At 53.8% G+C, this 16265-nt stretch overlaps 8 protein-coding genes; 1 reads left to right on the forward strand and 7 right to left on the reverse strand.

The window, feature by feature from the left end:
• Positions 1-96, reverse strand: CHC_T00002835001 (hypothetical protein). The gene has a single exon (XM_005713908.1). It carries the CDS (start codon positions 94-96, stop codon positions 1-3), a length of 96 nt encoding a protein of 31 aa, XP_005713965.1.
• Positions 97-733: 637 nt separating this feature from the next.
• CHC_T00002836001 (hypothetical protein) lies at positions 734-2050 on the reverse strand. XM_005713909.1 is given in 2 exon segments: positions 734-913; positions 914-2050. The coding sequence occupies 1 exon segment, from the start codon at positions 2048-2050 to the stop codon at positions 914-916; it is 1137 nt and encodes a 378-aa protein (XP_005713966.1). The 3' UTR covers positions 734-913.
• A 271-nt stretch (positions 2051-2321) lies between these two features.
• CHC_T00002837001 (hypothetical protein) lies at positions 2322-3896 on the reverse strand. The gene has a single exon (XM_005713910.1). It carries the CDS (start codon positions 3894-3896, stop codon positions 2322-2324), a length of 1575 nt encoding a protein of 524 aa, XP_005713967.1.
• Positions 3897-4325: 429 nt separating this feature from the next.
• Positions 4326-4418, reverse strand: CHC_T00002838001 (hypothetical protein). Its single transcript, XM_005713911.1, has one exon. It carries the CDS (start codon positions 4416-4418, stop codon positions 4326-4328), a length of 93 nt encoding a protein of 30 aa, XP_005713968.1.
• Positions 4419-4427: 9 nt separating this feature from the next.
• On the reverse strand, positions 4428-4898 carry CHC_T00002839001 (hypothetical protein). Its single transcript, XM_005713912.1, has one exon. The coding sequence runs from the start codon at positions 4896-4898 to the stop codon at positions 4428-4430; it is 471 nt and encodes a 156-aa protein (XP_005713969.1).
• A 2851-nt stretch (positions 4899-7749) lies between these two features.
• CHC_T00009113001 (Serine/threonine protein kinase) lies at positions 7750-10385 on the forward strand. XM_005713913.1 is given in 2 exon segments: positions 7750-9234; positions 9235-10385. 1 exon segment carries the CDS (start codon positions 7750-7752, stop codon positions 9232-9234), a length of 1485 nt encoding a protein of 494 aa, XP_005713970.1. The 3' UTR covers positions 9235-10385.
• Positions 10386-10430: 45 nt separating this feature from the next.
• On the reverse strand, positions 10431-12146 carry CHC_T00002840001 (hypothetical protein). Its single transcript, XM_005713914.1, has one exon. It carries the CDS (start codon positions 12144-12146, stop codon positions 10431-10433), a length of 1716 nt encoding a protein of 571 aa, XP_005713971.1.
• A 2035-nt stretch (positions 12147-14181) lies between these two features.
• On the reverse strand, positions 14182-14724 carry CHC_T00002841001 (hypothetical protein). The gene has a single exon (XM_005713915.1). The coding sequence runs from the start codon at positions 14722-14724 to the stop codon at positions 14182-14184; it is 543 nt and encodes a 180-aa protein (XP_005713972.1).
• Positions 14725-16265: the final 1541 nt, after the last annotated feature.

Genomic DNA, 16265 nt, shown 5'->3' on the forward strand with positions numbered 1-16265 from the left:
CTATGCATTGCATAGGGTGCATCTCACCAGAGATGCGCCTTTGTATTTTGTAGCCATACACAGCTTGAGGCGGTGTTGCCATGAACATACATACATTTATTTTAGCGTAACGCCGCTAGTTATCTGGAGGGAGTTATCGCCGTGTACCAAAAAGGCACCAAAATCTAGAAAAAAAGGGGGGGGGGGGGGGAGGTTCCGAGCCAAAAGATGTCTCAATGCCGGGATGCTAGCTGCATGTGATGTACGATTATGTTTTCGAATGCTTCTGTACAGAAACAGAAACTTGACCAGAGACTTTAGAATAGCTATAACTAACCACTGCACCAGAAAGGAGTCCTTTCGCGTTTATGTCCATGTGACCTACACTCTGCATTGCATAAGGTCAAAGAAACGATCCACTACCGAAGTCTTCTTTATCCGGAAGACAAGGTAGTACATAATATGAACTGCCCCCGTGTAGGTTGAACAAATTACTGATAATACGGGTTTGCGAATATCTAAGCTCCTCTTTGTCAAACCTCAAGGGGCACCGGCCGGGAGGCAAGACAAGCGCTGAGGACGGGAGAGGTCCCTCCTATGGGTGGGGGCGCGTGACATTATTCTCTTTCTAATTAGTCTCCTTTGCCTAGAGTCATGCAGACGCCTTCAGACCTCTGCAGACCTCTTCGGTACACGTGCCCCCACGTTAATCAAACGGAATGCTACCATAAAGCTAGGGTACCGAATTTTTGGATACTTCCGCGGTGTTGTCGAACTGCATAGTAGCTTGGACAGAAAATGAACACCACAGCAACACTCCGCAGCTGTACTGGAGATATGAACACAACTTCAATTCCTGAATCCATAGTAAAACGCAGTTCTCGCAGATACTCTACCTTTCCCATAAAGCACCCAAACCAACGAGAACCCCTTCTCAAACTTGCTCTCTCCCGTGCGGGGTATCAAGGTACGACATATCTGGCCCCGCTGGGACAATCCCTAAGGGGTTGATCGACGGATGGCTTCCGAAATAGTGCTTCTTAATATGTTCAAAGGACACTGTCTCCTTAATCTTTGGGTTCTGATACAGGTCTTTCATAAATCCCGATAGGTTGGGATAATCGAAAATGCGCTTCTTGTTTGTCTTAAAATGGGATACATACACAGGGTCAAACCTAATGAGCGTGACGAACAACCTGATATCCGCCAACGTAAGGCTGTCCCCAACCAGATACCTACGGCTTCCCAGTCGCTCTTCGAAGTGCTCCAATATATCAAAGAGCTCCCCGACGGCTTCGTCATACGCCCCCTGCGTCTGTGCGAAGCCGCACCGATAGACACCATTATTCAAAGAGTTGTAAAAGGATTCGGCAACGTCATCAATCTCTGTGCGGAGCTCCTTCGGATACAAGTCAACCTCTGGTCTCTCTGCATGCTCATTAAACATCTCATTCAGCATAACAATAATTTCTGAGCTCTCGTTATTCACAATTGTCCCAAGCTTAGTATCCCATAACACAGGCACGGTAAACCTCCCCCCGTATTGCTCGTCGGCCTTAAAGTAGAGGTCGCGAATCATCTTGAGACCAAACAGCGGTTCCGGCTCGCACATCGGCGGAACATTCTGCTCGCCCTCTTCCACGAACCTCCAGCCTTTCGGGCCCATGTAGTGGTGGACAACTGTGACGGGGATGGTCTTCTGCAGACCCTTGAGGGCGCGGGTTATCAAGCAGCGACAGGCCCAGGGGCAGGCAAGTGATACGTAGAGACGGTAGCGATTGTCGTCGGGTGTGAATTTTGCGTCGGGGGCGGAGGAGATCCAGTCGCGGAAGACGGAGGGCTTTCGCCGGAATCGGCCGGAGACTACGTCGTCCATCGCGGCCTTATGTGGCTTATCTTGCGCAGATGTCATCGTGGGGCGGCGACAGAGAAGGGGGCGGAGGCGGGAGAGCGAGGGGCGAAGAAGGATTGGTGAGGTGATGAAGGAGGTCATCAAGATAGTTCCTCGGGGACCTCGGATGAGTGTGCTGTGCCCCAATTCTGCTTTGGGACTGCATTCGAAATTCTTCATTTCACCAACATCTCGGTATTTCTAGCTACTGTGAAATTTTGCGGTAGCTATCCTGGAAAATTGAGCTCATTCACAGCCCTGCAAAATCATTGGTGCGTTCTTCTCCCATGTTAGTGTCCAGGTGTGATGGCCTGTATTCATTGGTAAAAGAAGGATGTAAAGAGAATATTCATTTCCATTCTGCTTGGATCGCATGCTTGATTGGTGTGCCACGAGTGATGTCCATCTGCGCAAGGTACCCTTTCCCGTCAACGGTTCTAGCCCTTGAGTCTTAACCCTTGAGCACTGACGTCATCGTCACACCCAAGCTCCCGTTGTTCGGAGCCGGAGTCGCGCCAAACACGTTACAGAGCATCTCATAAACGTCGATGCTCCTCATCCCTTCCACCGTCGTCCCTCCCTTAAACGCGGGCCCCCTAGCCACGAATATGGCCATCATATCCTCGTAAGTATTATCGAATCCATGGCTCCCGGGGTCCGTCTCCCAATCTCCTTGTCCGTGCAGCGTACCAGGCGTGCGCACGGATACGTCTGGATCGGGCACGATATGCTGATGGGGGTACCGCACCGTCCATCCGAGCGCTGCCATTGTCACTACTGGTGTTATTAATCGGCTCGCACTCAGATGCCACCGCTCGGGCAGATCGGCCTTGCGGTACACCTTTACGTGCTCGCTTTCATTCTTCAGACCGTCTTTCAGCGTGGAGTACAGCTCCTCGGCGGAGATGCTTTCGTTCATAAATAGCCCCATAGGCGACGATATTACATCCTGCACGGTCCCCTCCTTTAACACATGCTTCAGATCGATTGTCCTCTCTTCTGACGTCGTGGTCATCCCGTGATCGGACACTACCACTACATTATACCTCTCCGCCACGTCCTCGCCTAAACTTTTTAACAAGTAGGCCAGCGCTTCATCCACTCTCTCGATTGCCTCCGTCACTTCGTCAGAATATGGCCCATGCTCATGTCCCTCATGATCAACGTCTCCAAAGTACAGCGTCACGAACTGCGCCTCACGATTCAAGTCTGCGTTCTTTCCCTGTAGCGCCGCAACGGCCCTGTCAACACGTTCGTGCAGCGGCAACGTATTGTCGTACTTAAAGAATAAATCTGGCGCATGTTTCTCAACCTCCGACCCTGGCCAAAACACGCTCGCCGTCGTGTAGTTCTGCTGCAACGTCTCCTGCGTCCCATTCGAAAACTTGACTTTTCGGAGCGTGCGGCGCAGCGTCTGCCACACGGGCTCTCCAAACCACCAGCCGGGGTTCACGCGGTCGGCGTGGAACCACGACTTTTTGACGGGGTCATACATCGTGTTGCTCACGATGCCGTTGCTTTCCGGGTATAAACCCGTCGCCAGCGCCCAGTGGTTTGGGAATGTTATCGTCGGCACGACGGGTTGCATGCCGCCCTTGGCGTGCACGCCCTTCGTTGCGAGCGTGTGTAAGGTTGGCGCGAGGAAGGCAGTGCTGGCTTTCTTCTTGCGGGATAAATACTCGTGCCGGAATCCGTCCAGGCTGATGAGGATCGTCGGCGCGACTGCGGCCGTCGCGCCGCGGGGGAGGCTCGCTTCTGTGGCTTTCCAATCCTTCGGGCTGGGGCGGTCAAAAAAATAAAAGAAAACGCCTGAGAAGGCGAGCAGGACCACCAGAAAGGGGGCAATAGGATTTCCCCTGCTTCTCCGTGAGAACAGGCTCTCCGGTTGAGCGATGTTTTCGTAGGTGGCTGTGCGCCCAGAGTCGATTAGCAGACGCGTCTCTACGGCTTCAACCGTTTGCTCGTCTAGAGTTTCGGCCTCGGGAGTAAGCGGCATTGCTGTGCGTTCGTCTTCTAATGAGGACATGGTTCTGCTTGTCGGGCCTTTGTGCTGTTCTTGAGAGGGCTTTGCTAATGCAATCACAGCAGTAGTCACTCTCTCATTTGTGCGCAACGTTTGCTTTCTTCCGTCGGATTCGAACCTGCAGAAATTTTTGCCCTCCCCGTCGAGTTACAGCTCGAACGAACGGGGCGCTCGTCTCCACGCAAAAATCCTCGTATGTTCGGCGAGGTCGCTGTATGTATGGATCTCGCAAGGCCGCGCCGTTTTGGTAGTACCGTACGTGTACGTAGTATCGTAGAAAGGGTATCGGGATGATGCAGAAGTCGTGGGGTTGGTAGGCATGCTGCTGGGGACGAAAACAAAACGTTTGAATTCCTTTAATTTTGCGGGAGCGAGCGGCTGCCTGATCAATGCCGCTTCAGAGCTTGCGAAGACCCCCGTACACACCTCCTGTTACCCACTCGACCCCGCTCTTCTATCGCTCATGTTGGTGCCAGCCCATTCTCCGGTGCTGCGGCATTGAACGAGTTCAGCCACGACAGCCATCAAAAACCACTACCTAGAGAAAGGAAGCGTGGGGAGGGCGTTGAAGTGGTAGATAATCTTTCCTCCAATTCGCCAAAACTCGCCGGCTCTGTCAGACTGAATCCGACTATTTGGTCGCGTTGAATCGTACCCTCTACGAAATCGACGGCACACGCACTTGTCCCAAATAGCTCCAAACTTTGTGCTATGGCGAGGCAAGTGCCGCTGCCCAAAGCGCTGATGAAGGTTGTTCCGCTGGCTTTCGTCGTGGGCGGCGGGATCGAACTCTTCATGACGTACGTGCGCATCGGCAACGAGACGTTTTACGACGCAGCCAAGCGCCTCGAGGCGACCCGACGCGAGGAAAGAAGGCAGGAAAAGGAGGACCTCGAACGTCGCGTGCGCGAGCGTCGGGGGGGAATAGGTGTAGTGGATGAAAGTAGGCAATGAGAAGCCTTGGTCTGAGTTTTGTAAAGGTTCCCCAAGTATAAGTGAGAGCATTCGAGTATAAAAGATCTAACGCTAGTCTAAGGTTCTAGCATTTTTTGTGCAGTTGCGGCGTCAGCATGAGTTACACCGTCGACTCATGGGAGGTTCATCCATTGGTTGTACCTCTGCCGCATCCACTCGGCCGGATGCGGCCGAGGCCTTTCACGTTCCTCTTCGATAACCTCCACACCTTCCTGGCCAGTCCTGGCCGACCATTCACCATGATGTCCCCCGCCCTGCGCCTCGTCGCCGCTGCTATCCAACTCCTCAACGATGACGCCGGCATCCTGCTGCGGGCCCCCAATCATCCCGGGCATCGCCTGGTCGAACGCGCTCCATCCCCCGTCGCCGACCTCGCCGTTCCTGACGGTCCTGCTCGTCCTAGGCTGTCCGTTCTCGTCCAGCACGGTGCGCACATGCTCCTCGTGCACGCGGCCATCGGGATCGACGTACACGTACGTCGAGCTGCTCTCCGCGCTCGTGGTGGCCGACCCCAACAAGTCGTTGAACATGCCGTCAAACGAGGAGAACAGCCCGCCGCGGCGCGCCGGTGCGTCCCCGAACAGAGAGCCGAAGCCCCAGGCGCCAAGCGCGCGCTCGCTCTCTTCTTGCAGGCGGGACATAGCGCCGTCCATGTCGAACGGGTCCCACGCGTCCAACGCGTTCATCGCGTCGGGCGGGGCGCGCGCGTGGCGCCGGCGGCTCGGGGGCTCCGACCGGCGACCCGGTTGGCGCGTGTGCCGCGGGCCGACCGCGCCCGTGTCGTCGTAGATGTCGTGGCGGTGCGGAAGCGGCATTGTAGAGTTGGGCCTTGGTTTCTGCGCGGGATGGTAGAGAGATGGCGCTGAAAGATACTCGAGCTCCAAAGCGTAGGGAGGAGGGGCTGGGAGCGAAATGCGCCTTCCAGCCACTCTATATGATACCGTACAATGCAGCAATGCAGAGTATGGGTGGATTGGATCTTTCCAGCACACTGGCGGCCGCTCGAAATATTCAATTCGTCGGTTGCACGAAAATGAAAGCTTGAGTGCTTTCTAGAGAGTTTTCTAGAAAGTTTTCAAATGGAAAGGCACTTTCGATTCGCATGCCATTGGCCCGAAGCGCGTGCTTCACGAGCAGGTCTCTGGATGTTTCTATTCCGCTTCGCGACTGTGCCATGTTTTCCTTTTAGCCCTTTGGCGCTCCGAAGCACTCGACCCCGGTAGCATCTACAAGAGACACCACAAGTCGCGCCTGCGGCCCTATCCAACGATACCTTTCATGTCAAGCCGAGAGGCCAAGGGGACTTGCAGATCTCTCTGGGACCGCACGCAACAGCAGGCAATCGCCTGAGTCAACTCTGCAAACAGATCAACTGTCGTCACGAAACCGTGCACTTTCGCACTCTCACTCGGCGTGTACTGCGGACTGGAACAAGACGATGAAGATTCGGGCCTTTGATGCTAGGCTATGGCATTGCTTTGGGGAGAATCGTCGTGCGTTGGAGAGACGTCAGCGTTGTGGAGATGCGCAGTTTCGGTGTTCTACTGCATCATCGTCTTCGCCCTGTCCCGTAGTGAGCGCTGCGTGCACGTGGGCCAGTCTTTGAGCAGGTGCAGGCTCGTTGAAGTGAAGACGACGCGGAGCGCCGTCTCGAGTCTCGTCTGTTGATACATGTGTAGCGAGCTTGCCGCATACAGTGTCTACAGTAAGGAATTTCGAGGGGTGGAATTCACGGGAAAGGTTCAGTGCCGTATGACGTGCCAGTGGCCCCGTGACCTAGTGGGCTGAAAAAGTGGAAGGTGGGCGGCGGCGATGTGTGGATTTCTTGAGCGATTTTTCCCTTCAGGCGTCGGCTTCCAGTTGCGCCGTTGACGTCGATTTTGATCAACGATGGTGGCGGATTTCGGGCCACATCGGCAGGGCTGGTGAAGGAAATGCGAATGCATGTGAGATTCACCAGATTCACAGGGGAGCACACCCTTTGGTGCAGAGGTGCAATGGGCGGTGAGAGAGAGGGAGGGTTGTGCCAAGTGTCGCTTGAACAAGCGCAGTACATGGCATGGGTATGATTGGTACAGTATGCCTGTATGATGCCTTGCGATAAAGATGATAACGTGGGCGTGCGCGGCGGAGGGGGCACGCACCTGCCGAGGAGCAGCAGCGCCTCGCGGGCCCCTCCGGCAGCCCCTCCGGCAGCCCCTCCGGCAATGCGCATGTAAGGCCGTGACCCTGCCGCATTTCATTGGTCTGCTTGAACTCAGCCCCAACGCCCCGGCCAATTAGGTGCGCCGGAAAAGCCTTCTGGTTGGCCATTGCATTTTTCACACGTCGCATTGCCTCGTCGGTTACTGTACGGCCCCGCCTGGGGTGTCGCACTTGCACCACTTTCGCATTTTCCCGCCGCACCGCCGCCCGCGACGTCCCCGTCTGCTACTCTCACCCACGACCCCCGCCCACGGCGTCCGGCCTGCTACTCCCGCCCACACCCCCCGACGCCCTCCCCAATTTGCACCCATATCCGGCATTCCCCGCATCGCTGCACTCCTCCCCCTCGCACCCAACTCCCCCTTGTGCATATGTTCGCAGCCTACTCCCTTCCCGCCACCCCCAATTTGCATGTCACCCCACCCGCCCTACTCTCTTGCACCCGAGCACGTCAACACCCGCCCACGCCCCCCGCCCTCACCGCGGCCCACTTGACCATTCGCACCCCCACCCCGTACCATTACTCACTTGCAGCCATGCGCACTGGACTTGTCTTCGCCCCGTAGCTTCGCCGTCACCGACTCAGCGAAGCTACGGGCCCCGCATCCATCACAATCCGACCGCTCCCCACCCCATTTTCAAACTCCACCACCGCTCAACCCCGGCCTAACCCGCCATGGAAGTCGTCTTGCCGCGCCTTAACTTCGAACCGGACGTCGCCGCCATGTCCACCCCGCACTTCAACCCCGCTGACTTCGTCACCCCGTGCGGCTCGCCGACCGAGCCGCCCTTCATGAACAAGCTGCCGCTCCCGGCCCCGTCTCCGCCCTCGCTGGGCCGCCAGCGTCTCGACGCCTTCGACATTGTCTGCCTCATTGGCAAGGGCGGCTTCGGCAAAGTCTTCCTCGTTTGTCACAAGGCCACGGGCTACACTTACGCCATGAAAGTCATGGAGAAGGACGTCCTCGTCGAGCGCAAGGCCGTCCGTGACGCCCATTCAGAGCGCAACGTTCTCGCCATGGTCGGCCAATACGACCTCCCGTTCATTGTCCAACTCCATGTCGCCTTCCAGACCTCGCAGCGCGTCTACCTCGTCATGGACTTTGCAGCCGGCGGCGAGCTCATGTTCCACCTGCGCCGCGAGGCCATGCTCAGCGAAGACGCCGGCCGCTTCTACGCGGCCGAACTCCTCATCGCCCTGGAGTCGTTGCACGACATGAACATCGTACATCGCGATATCAAGCCCGAGAACGTCCTGCTGGACAACGAAGGCCACCTTGTTTTGACCGACTTCGGCCTCGCGAAAGATATCACCGGGCTGGGCGACCAGGCACACTCGTGGTGCGGGTCCGAGGACTACATGGCTCCGGAGATCCTCGCCCGCCAGCAACACACGGGGAAGCCGGCAGACTACTGGGCCTATGGCGTGTTTATCTTCGATTGCCTGTGCGGCCATCCGCCGTTTTCGCCGCTGCATGAGAAGGGAAAGCTCACACGCAAGCGCTTGCATGACCGAATTTTGAAGTGCAAGTACAAGCTTCCTTCGTATCTCACGCCTCAGTGTCATTCACTGCTGCGCAAACTCCTAACGAAGGACCCGGCGAAGCGTCTGACAGACCCCGCGGAAATCAGGAAGCATCCCTGGTTCAAGACCGTCGACTGGGAAGCGATGGAAAAGAAGCAAGTGACGCCCCCGATTCTTCCTACCCAGGGCTCACCGACGGCGTGCTTCTCCCCCTCCCTCACAAGCATGGCCTACTCTGCCCCCCACTCCCCTCTAACCTTAACTGCCCCTTCCAACGGGATCCCTATCCCTGTCGCCATGGAGAAGGGCACCATGGCAGGCGAAGCTCTTGCTGGTCAGGTTTCTGATGCCATCTGGCAAGGCTTCTCCTTTGTGGCCCCTGGCATGGAGGTTCACTTCGAGCTCGCACCGGCTTTTGAAGACCGGTCCCCGCTCCATAGCTCCGTACCGGGCAGCGGTTTCGCTCTTACCAGTAACAGCGCTGAAGGCCCCGTGTTCCTTGGGCCGTCGCATGCAGCCGCGGATTGCGGGGTGACGGCGGCCGTCGCGGAGGATGATCCTCTTGTTGCCGAACTCGAAAGTTTTTCGCTGGACGCGGCAAAGGCAGTAGAGATTGTCGATGGCGACGATGTTTAGATGGGGTTGCATTTTGTTGAAAAGCAATAAATGATGATGCTGCCGCAACTACATCATGCGCGCTCTGTTTCTTAAGGATGTCCTCAGTAGTGCTGCAAATCCGGAATGAGGAGAATGGCTTCAAAGATTGTACGCGATGCTGGTGTTTGTGCTCTATGCTGCGAGGCTTTTGTGTCATATCTTAGGGTGTGACGAGATTTATTTGCAGCGTATGACACAGCGACACGAGCAGAAATTGAATATACCGTATGCACTCAAAAGGAAGTCGCCGTTCGGCCAGCAATCAGCTCGTCGACAAAACAGACATGTGTGACAAGCAAGCAAATCACACCTCCACTACACTGACAGCGCAACCAGCGGCACCAGCTGCAAAACCCCTGCCCCGGATACTCCCCCCGATACTGCCCCGATATTGTACTTACTGTACACTCCTCCCAATAAATGGCCCACACTCTCTCGGCTTACAGCCACCCCCAGGACGCTTCTCGACGCTTCATTCAATGAGTCGCGAATATCTATTGCTGCAACCTGATTGGCCTTCTGCAAAATGCAGCCCGGCATCTCGGCACAAGCACTATCTCACATTAAAATCCCGCCCCCTCTTTGGAATCTACAAGTCTCCGATATTTTCAAAAAGGCTAAGCACCAACAGCCAGCCGAGTAGCATGAACGACTTCTTCACTCACGCCACATCGAAAAACATGGACCCTCTTACTTCGTCTCCGACACGCTCACCCGCTCTGCCGCCGCGCGGCGCGCCGCTCGGGGGAAAGACATGCCCCGCCCTGCACCAGTCGCACTCGCCAAAGTGCGGCCGAGGGCCTGCCCATGTGCCGCATCAACCTTTACCACCGATGCCGTCGTTGGTGCTCGCGCACCCGAGCAACATCACCACGCAAGAGGAACCTGTCGTTACCGTGCAACAAGAGCAACAGGAGGAACACCAGCTGCCAAAGGAGAACGAATACGAGCACTCAAGCGTGCACGGCTATACCTTCAGCGCCGGGAATACGATCGTCACAAAGCAGGAGTAGTGATCGTTGGTGTGGATGTGCGGTGGCGCCAGGCGCTGCGTTGCTATACGTTCACATCGACCAACTTGTAAAATCAGAAATCAGATCCAGTTCGATCTCGTCTGTTTGTTCTCTACTCGCGTATGTGTAGTTTTACTGGTGTCAAAATTCTTTGTTGCCCTTCTATGCGTCCACGACGGATTCGAGCCACTTGACCATCGTCTTAACACCATAACCTGTCGCCCCGCCCTTCTTCTCGCTCCACACAGGTCCAGCCATATCGATATGAGCCCAGTTCTTCGTCTTCACAAACTCCTTCAGAAACAGGGCTGCCGTGATCGAGCTGCCCGCTCGTCCTGCACCGATGTTCCTCAAGTCCGCTATTTTGCTCTTGAGCTGCTCTGCGTAATCCTCATAGAGCGGCATGCGCCACATGCTCTCCCCGACCTCTTCACCAGAGCTGACTATCGACTGGGCAAGCTCATCTGACGAACTCCACACCCCGGCCATATCGTTTCCTAAAGACACAATACACGCCCCGGTCAGAGTTGCCATGTCTACGATATAATCAACATCGCCAAGATTTTCGGCGTACACTAACGCATCTGCAAGACACAGGCGCCCTTCCGCATCGGTGTTGAGCACCTCGATCGTCTTTCCATTGCTAGCCTTGAGAATGTCCCCGGGATGGATCGCCTTGTCACTCAGCATGTTTTCCACAGCGGGCATGATAAAGTGCACCTCTACTCCCTTGGGCTTAATCTCTCCAATCGCCTTTGCCGTACCCAGAGCAACGCCAGACCCACCCATATCGAACTTCATCAACTCAATCATAGACGCTCCTACCTTCAAGTTCGTCCCGCCCGTGTCAAAAGTGACTGCTTTCCCGACTAGGCATACCTTCTTAGTAGCCCCGCCCTCCGGCTTATACGTCATGTGAATAAACTTGGGCTCATCTGTCGATCCGCGTCCAACACCTAGGTAGCTCCCCATACCCAGTGCCTCGCACTCTGCCCGTCCCATGATCTTAATGTCAAGCCCAGTCTCCTTTGCCACCATCTCCGAGGCAATCGCAAGCGTCTGGGGCGTCAGGGCGTTCGCTGGCGCGGCGACAACTTCTTTAGTCGTGATGATGCCCGTCGCAATCGCGGTGCCGCGCTTGATAGCGTTTGCGTACTCGTCCTTCGAGGATAAGCCAACGATCAGCAACTCCGACGGGACCTTCTCCGACTCCTTCTTCTCCCTGTATCTCTCGTCTATGTACGCTCCGACGTTCGCTCCCTCAGCGATCGCTGCCACGTCGCCGACAGACGCATCGTCGACGTACAAGCCGACCGAGGAGCACGATTTGATCCCCCTGCCCTTTTCTACGGCAAATTTGGCAGCGCCAGACACGGCTTTGGAGCCCTTGCTCTTCTTTCCAAGACCGTACAGCACTAATCTCTTCGCCCCAGACCCGAAGACACGCACGATCTCTGTAGAAGAGCCTGCTTTTCCCTTAAATTCTGCATCAACGACAACCTCACTCAGCACGCCATCCTTGTCAAATACAGCCAGCGAAGGCGGGATCTTGAACTCCGCCTCATCGTCTTCCAGAGCCCACACGCCTAGGACCAGAATTTCCCCCGTATGGGCACTGAGATCTGCAGAAAAGCCAATGTCGAGCATGCCATTGCGCGGGGCGATAAGAACGCCACCCGACTCGTCTGTGTCGAGTGCGCCCGGGGCCGATTTTGTGGCGACCATGGTGGGTGCGGAGACAGTGGATCGGGAGAGGCGGGAGTAGCGAAGTGGTGGGGAGATGGGGCTGGTAAGAGGGGTGGTACGGATGTGGCGGAGCGAAAGGTGGAGGGAGGTGCTTACGAATGCGGAGGATAGGCGGCGAAGGGCCATTGTCATTACAATGCGGAATGTCGGAATGGAACAAGGTCGCAGCAATACGAATACGTAGGCAGGGGCTGGAGGACTGCTCTGTGTACCTTCAATGTATGCCCATGCGAGTGGCCCAACTGGCAGATGAGATCACGGGGTGCAGTCTGGCGCCCTGAGAATCATGTGCTAGCCCCAATATCCGCAAAGGTCTTTTGGAAGTTATGAAGTATTTTCGATATTTTATATGTGCTTGGAAGCAGTCATCGTTCTGGGATACTGTACTGTAAGTATACGATTGGCGGCTACTCCGCAGGCTGTTTGGCAATTTATCGAGATACAGGTCAGTACCCTGCGAAGACAGATCATTGCCCGCAACGCGCGCCAGGGTGGGTTGTCTCTTCTACTCCAGAGTTCGAGGAACGTCTATGCTTTGCAGTGCGGTATACAGTGGCACTGGTCAATAACTTGCTTGCGATATGGATTCTAAAATTCTTGTCTGCCAGGCACCGAGAATCATATGCGCATAAAAGAATCACCAATTCTCGTTTTTGTTTAGACTTATGCCATCATCTGTGCGTGTTACCTGTCAAAACTGTCAATCCTTGACCCTCTGGGAACGACTTCGCTCAACTTCGCGCAAAAACATTGAGGCTATGGTTTATATCTTTGCGAAAAAACTTTGGACACGGCGCATCGAAGGTGCGCCCTGGTCTTGAGTAATACGACGATGTTCTATTGAATAATAAGCGTTTATGATATCAGCAGGCATACCGATATCACCCTTCTTTTCCAATTAATATTATACGATCTCATGAACGGAAAGAGTGACGTTTTGTTCAAGAGGAAAAGCATTATTGCAATTGAAGTTCATGTGGAATTACGATCACCAAACATCCACCATGTAGAAATGTTGAAACAGCAGCATTCTTCAGGCGCGACTTATTTCCAATCGAGTCATGCGGCAAGGGGGCTGAATCACTGAAATAAAGCCTTGATTGCTTTAACTGATGTCAGTTAACACCCATGCACGTAGAGGATGTCAACATCCTTTACGTGCATGGGTATTAGCCTTCATGCTACCATCCGTATGGCTCTTAACCAAATACATACACTGCCCACATCTTAAGCTCCGGTCGCCCGGCTCAGGTAGAGCCATGACTAGCAGCAGTGCTTTGAATGGTCTGTATTGGGCTTTTTAGAAGCGAAAGATGCAGTTCAACATGAAAATCGGAAGCGAGAACTCAAGATAAATCTGCAACTCGAAGAAGAAGTCTGTGGAGTGAAGTAGCACGTGTTTATGAGCCAGGAGAACTGCACAGTCTGTTAAAGCAATCCCGAGAGAAAACTCTTGACTGAGAGCCGATTCGTAGGATACTGTGGTGGAACGTCTAAACCGTTGGCAATGCAAGGAGGAGGAAGATAATCACTCTTTTTACTGCCCATACCCTGTCATGTTGCTGCTGTTCACGATGTGTCTGCTGCAACTCAAAACGCTGTACAAGTAACCCATTTGTTTAACGACAAGTGCTCCATCATTGCAAAGATGTCCAAACCCCTATTTCTACCGTATGCGTTAGGATATGCACCTATGATACCCTGTGATAGAGAAAATACAATGAAACCCCTATGATACCCTGTGATAAAGAAAAGTTCGAGAAACAGTACAGTGCGATACAGTATAGCTCTGGCGAATAGCAAGGTTGAATTTCGGACACTTCTAGGGTTTTTTGTGCTCTCCGATCGTGTCATCCAAACTTCGAAAACCCCATCATTCTTTTTCACCATGCAGGCAACAGGTGGCACACCGCCCTCAACCTAGAATGTTCGGTCAAATAACGTCACCGGCGAACATCGCCCGTCGCACTCAACTGCGCCATCTCAAGCGCACCAGCCGAAGCAGCGACCATCTCCCCGACTTCCGTGTGCGCGCCTGGCGATGGCACCATCTGGGCATCGTGCGCGACCTTTCGCGCCTCGAGCGTGGTCTTTCCACCTCTCCCACGATGTGCGTTGCCGGAAGAGCTGGGAAAGGTACCCGCGAGCAAGTGCTTGATGCCCTTAACTACATACTTGAAGACAACTGGAAACTACATAACTTTGTCGAGCGCTCGTTATTCGTGCCATGGCTCAGCAGGAAAATGCCACTCGACCCCACCTTGCAAAGACATATCAAACTTGTCGCAGAAGAGAGGGAATTGTTGCAGCAAGACGCGAAAGGGCTGACGACAGCTGTGCAGAGGTGGGTGCAAGCAAACCCGACGCGGTGCAAGAGGGAGTTAAGAGGGATCACGGACCAAGTGCGAAAACTGCGGGAGAATGCTGTGACGTTATTCGGGGCTTCCGAGGCTGTTTTCGTGCCTAGAGTGGTGAGTTTGTTTGAAAGTAAGGAGCAGGGAAAGTTCAACGATTCGGTTTTGAAACGAATTTCTGGGAAGCAAGCGAGGATCTCGCTCGTCATTTTCGAGGATGCCGTCCAGCGGCGGGATCCCATCGTGGCTACGCAGACGGATAGGGACGATTTTGAGAATGATATCCCGGCGCCCATACGCAGGCTAGCAATGCCATACTGGAGGAACAAGTTTATAGGACAGAGAACAAGATTCATAACCGATGAGAAAACCCCTAAACGGTGACAGTTCACCAGTACAGATACCATTCGTCAACCTCGAAAGTACAGTTTGGAGAAGCCATACGGCACGAACATGAGGATGTCAAAGAGAATACAATGTAAATGCGTGTACTAATTGTTGAAGACCTGCACTTCACTTGGCGACATATTAGAACTCATCTCCGCTTCTCTGGGGAAAATATTATTCATCATGAACTTCGAGAAAGGCTGGTGTTTGCTGTACGAGGCTTTCAGGTTTACTCCTATACAGCGGGTTGCCCTAAAGTTCAGACAAATGCCCTAACCCCCGGACACAAGCTAATTCTGCAAATTTTATTCGGAATCATGATTCGGGCCCTCCTGACCACCATAAAGGGTCTCTCCGGGTACCTTCAGGGCGCTTTCAGCAGTAAACCATTCGTCGCCACGTCATACCGACCTCGCCACTGGATTCCTTGCCTTTCGAAATTGTAGAATGGCGCCTTTTTCCCACGCCAATGTTGAGGTGAGGCTCGCAGGAGCTGTTAAATGATTTTCGCCAGGGCTCAATCAGTCAGTGATCTGGCAATTTCATTCCGCATTTTGAGAGTTATGATAAATTTTTGTGTCGATGAGCTGGACACAAGTCATCGATCGACTCCGCCGACGCTATAAAGGCATATTTTCGCCACACTCGCGACGGCGACTCTTCAGATTGCTCTCCTCCTATGTTCCTGTTCACGACACACAAAATCATCCCCTTCATTGAAATACATGCAGCTTTAGCTTCCCATCACCATTTTCAGTTCTTGAAAACACCAAGGTATGAACTCTGAGGGTAGGGTTTCTCCCGATCCGTTCATGGGAGCAGAGGGTACGAAACGGTTCTGTTTCGCCTGTAACGTGCGCAATGAGCGCACTCCTAGTCTCCCTGTGCATCCAACTGTCTCTCAAATCTCGAACAGGTCCAGTGTGGATACCAGGGTCATCCCACACCCCTTTCTGACACTTCCACATGACTCCAAGACCACTGTTTACCTTTGCAGCTATTGTCGAGATAAGAAATCTGGCTGGAATATGATATGTGCGTCTAGAAAGTACCCCAGAATATCAAGAAAGTCTTTAGCTGCCTGGAAGACTCGGTATCTTCCGAAAAGGGATAGGGCTGAACGCCAGACGTGTGAGATGTGTAGTAGAGCTAGAATAGAAGATGCAGAGAACGTGCGAAACCCTTCTCGGGACTGGAAACTATTCAACATTCAGCTGTGCAGTGTAGAGGTCCAGACAGAATTCATCAATGAGCTCTGTCGATTATTGAAGTATAGCAGAGAAACTGCTGATGACATACTTCAACATCCAGGCAAATTTTATCACTGCTACAACCACATTAATCACATACGTCTTTTTAAGCTAAAGGCAAGGCGTTTCGAGCTCTCCCAGGCCGGAACATCAAAGTACATCTTTTACAGACGAGGATGTCCTATAGATGACCAGACGGCTATAGGAAGACTTTGGGAGATGTCCGAGATTGATTTAGACACCTCAAATAACGTCGAACT

This window comes from Chondrus crispus, genomic scaffold, assembly GCF_000350225.1.
Source record: "Chondrus crispus Stackhouse genomic scaffold, scaffold_158, whole genome shotgun sequence".
NCBI classification, from domain to species: Eukaryota; Rhodophyta; class Florideophyceae; order Gigartinales; family Gigartinaceae; genus Chondrus; species Chondrus crispus.

Excerpts from the sequence above, each read along its gene's own strand:
- CHC_T00002840001 (XM_005713914.1), bottom strand. The coding sequence starts at position 12,146 with ATGACAATGGCCCTTCGCCGCCTATCCTCCGCATTCGTAAGCACCTCC.
- CHC_T00002838001 (XM_005713911.1), bottom strand. The coding sequence starts at position 4,418 with ATGGCTGTCGTGGCTGAACTCGTTCAATGCCGCAGCACCGGAGAATGG.
- CHC_T00002841001 (XM_005713915.1), bottom strand. The coding sequence starts at position 14,724 with ATGAATCTTGTTCTCTGTCCTATAAACTTGTTCCTCCAGTATGGCATT.
- CHC_T00009113001 (XM_005713913.1), top strand. The coding sequence starts at position 7,750 with ATGGAAGTCGTCTTGCCGCGCCTTAACTTCGAACCGGACGTCGCCGCC.
- CHC_T00002836001 (XM_005713909.1), bottom strand. The coding sequence starts at position 2,050 with ATGAAGAATTTCGAATGCAGTCCCAAAGCAGAATTGGGGCACAGCACA.
- CHC_T00002837001 (XM_005713910.1), bottom strand. The coding sequence starts at position 3,896 with ATGTCCTCATTAGAAGACGAACGCACAGCAATGCCGCTTACTCCCGAG.
- CHC_T00002835001 (XM_005713908.1), bottom strand. The coding sequence starts at position 96 with ATGTATGTATGTTCATGGCAACACCGCCTCAAGCTGTGTATGGCTACA.
- CHC_T00002839001 (XM_005713912.1), bottom strand. The coding sequence starts at position 4,898 with ATGCTCTCACTTATACTTGGGGAACCTTTACAAAACTCAGACCAAGGC.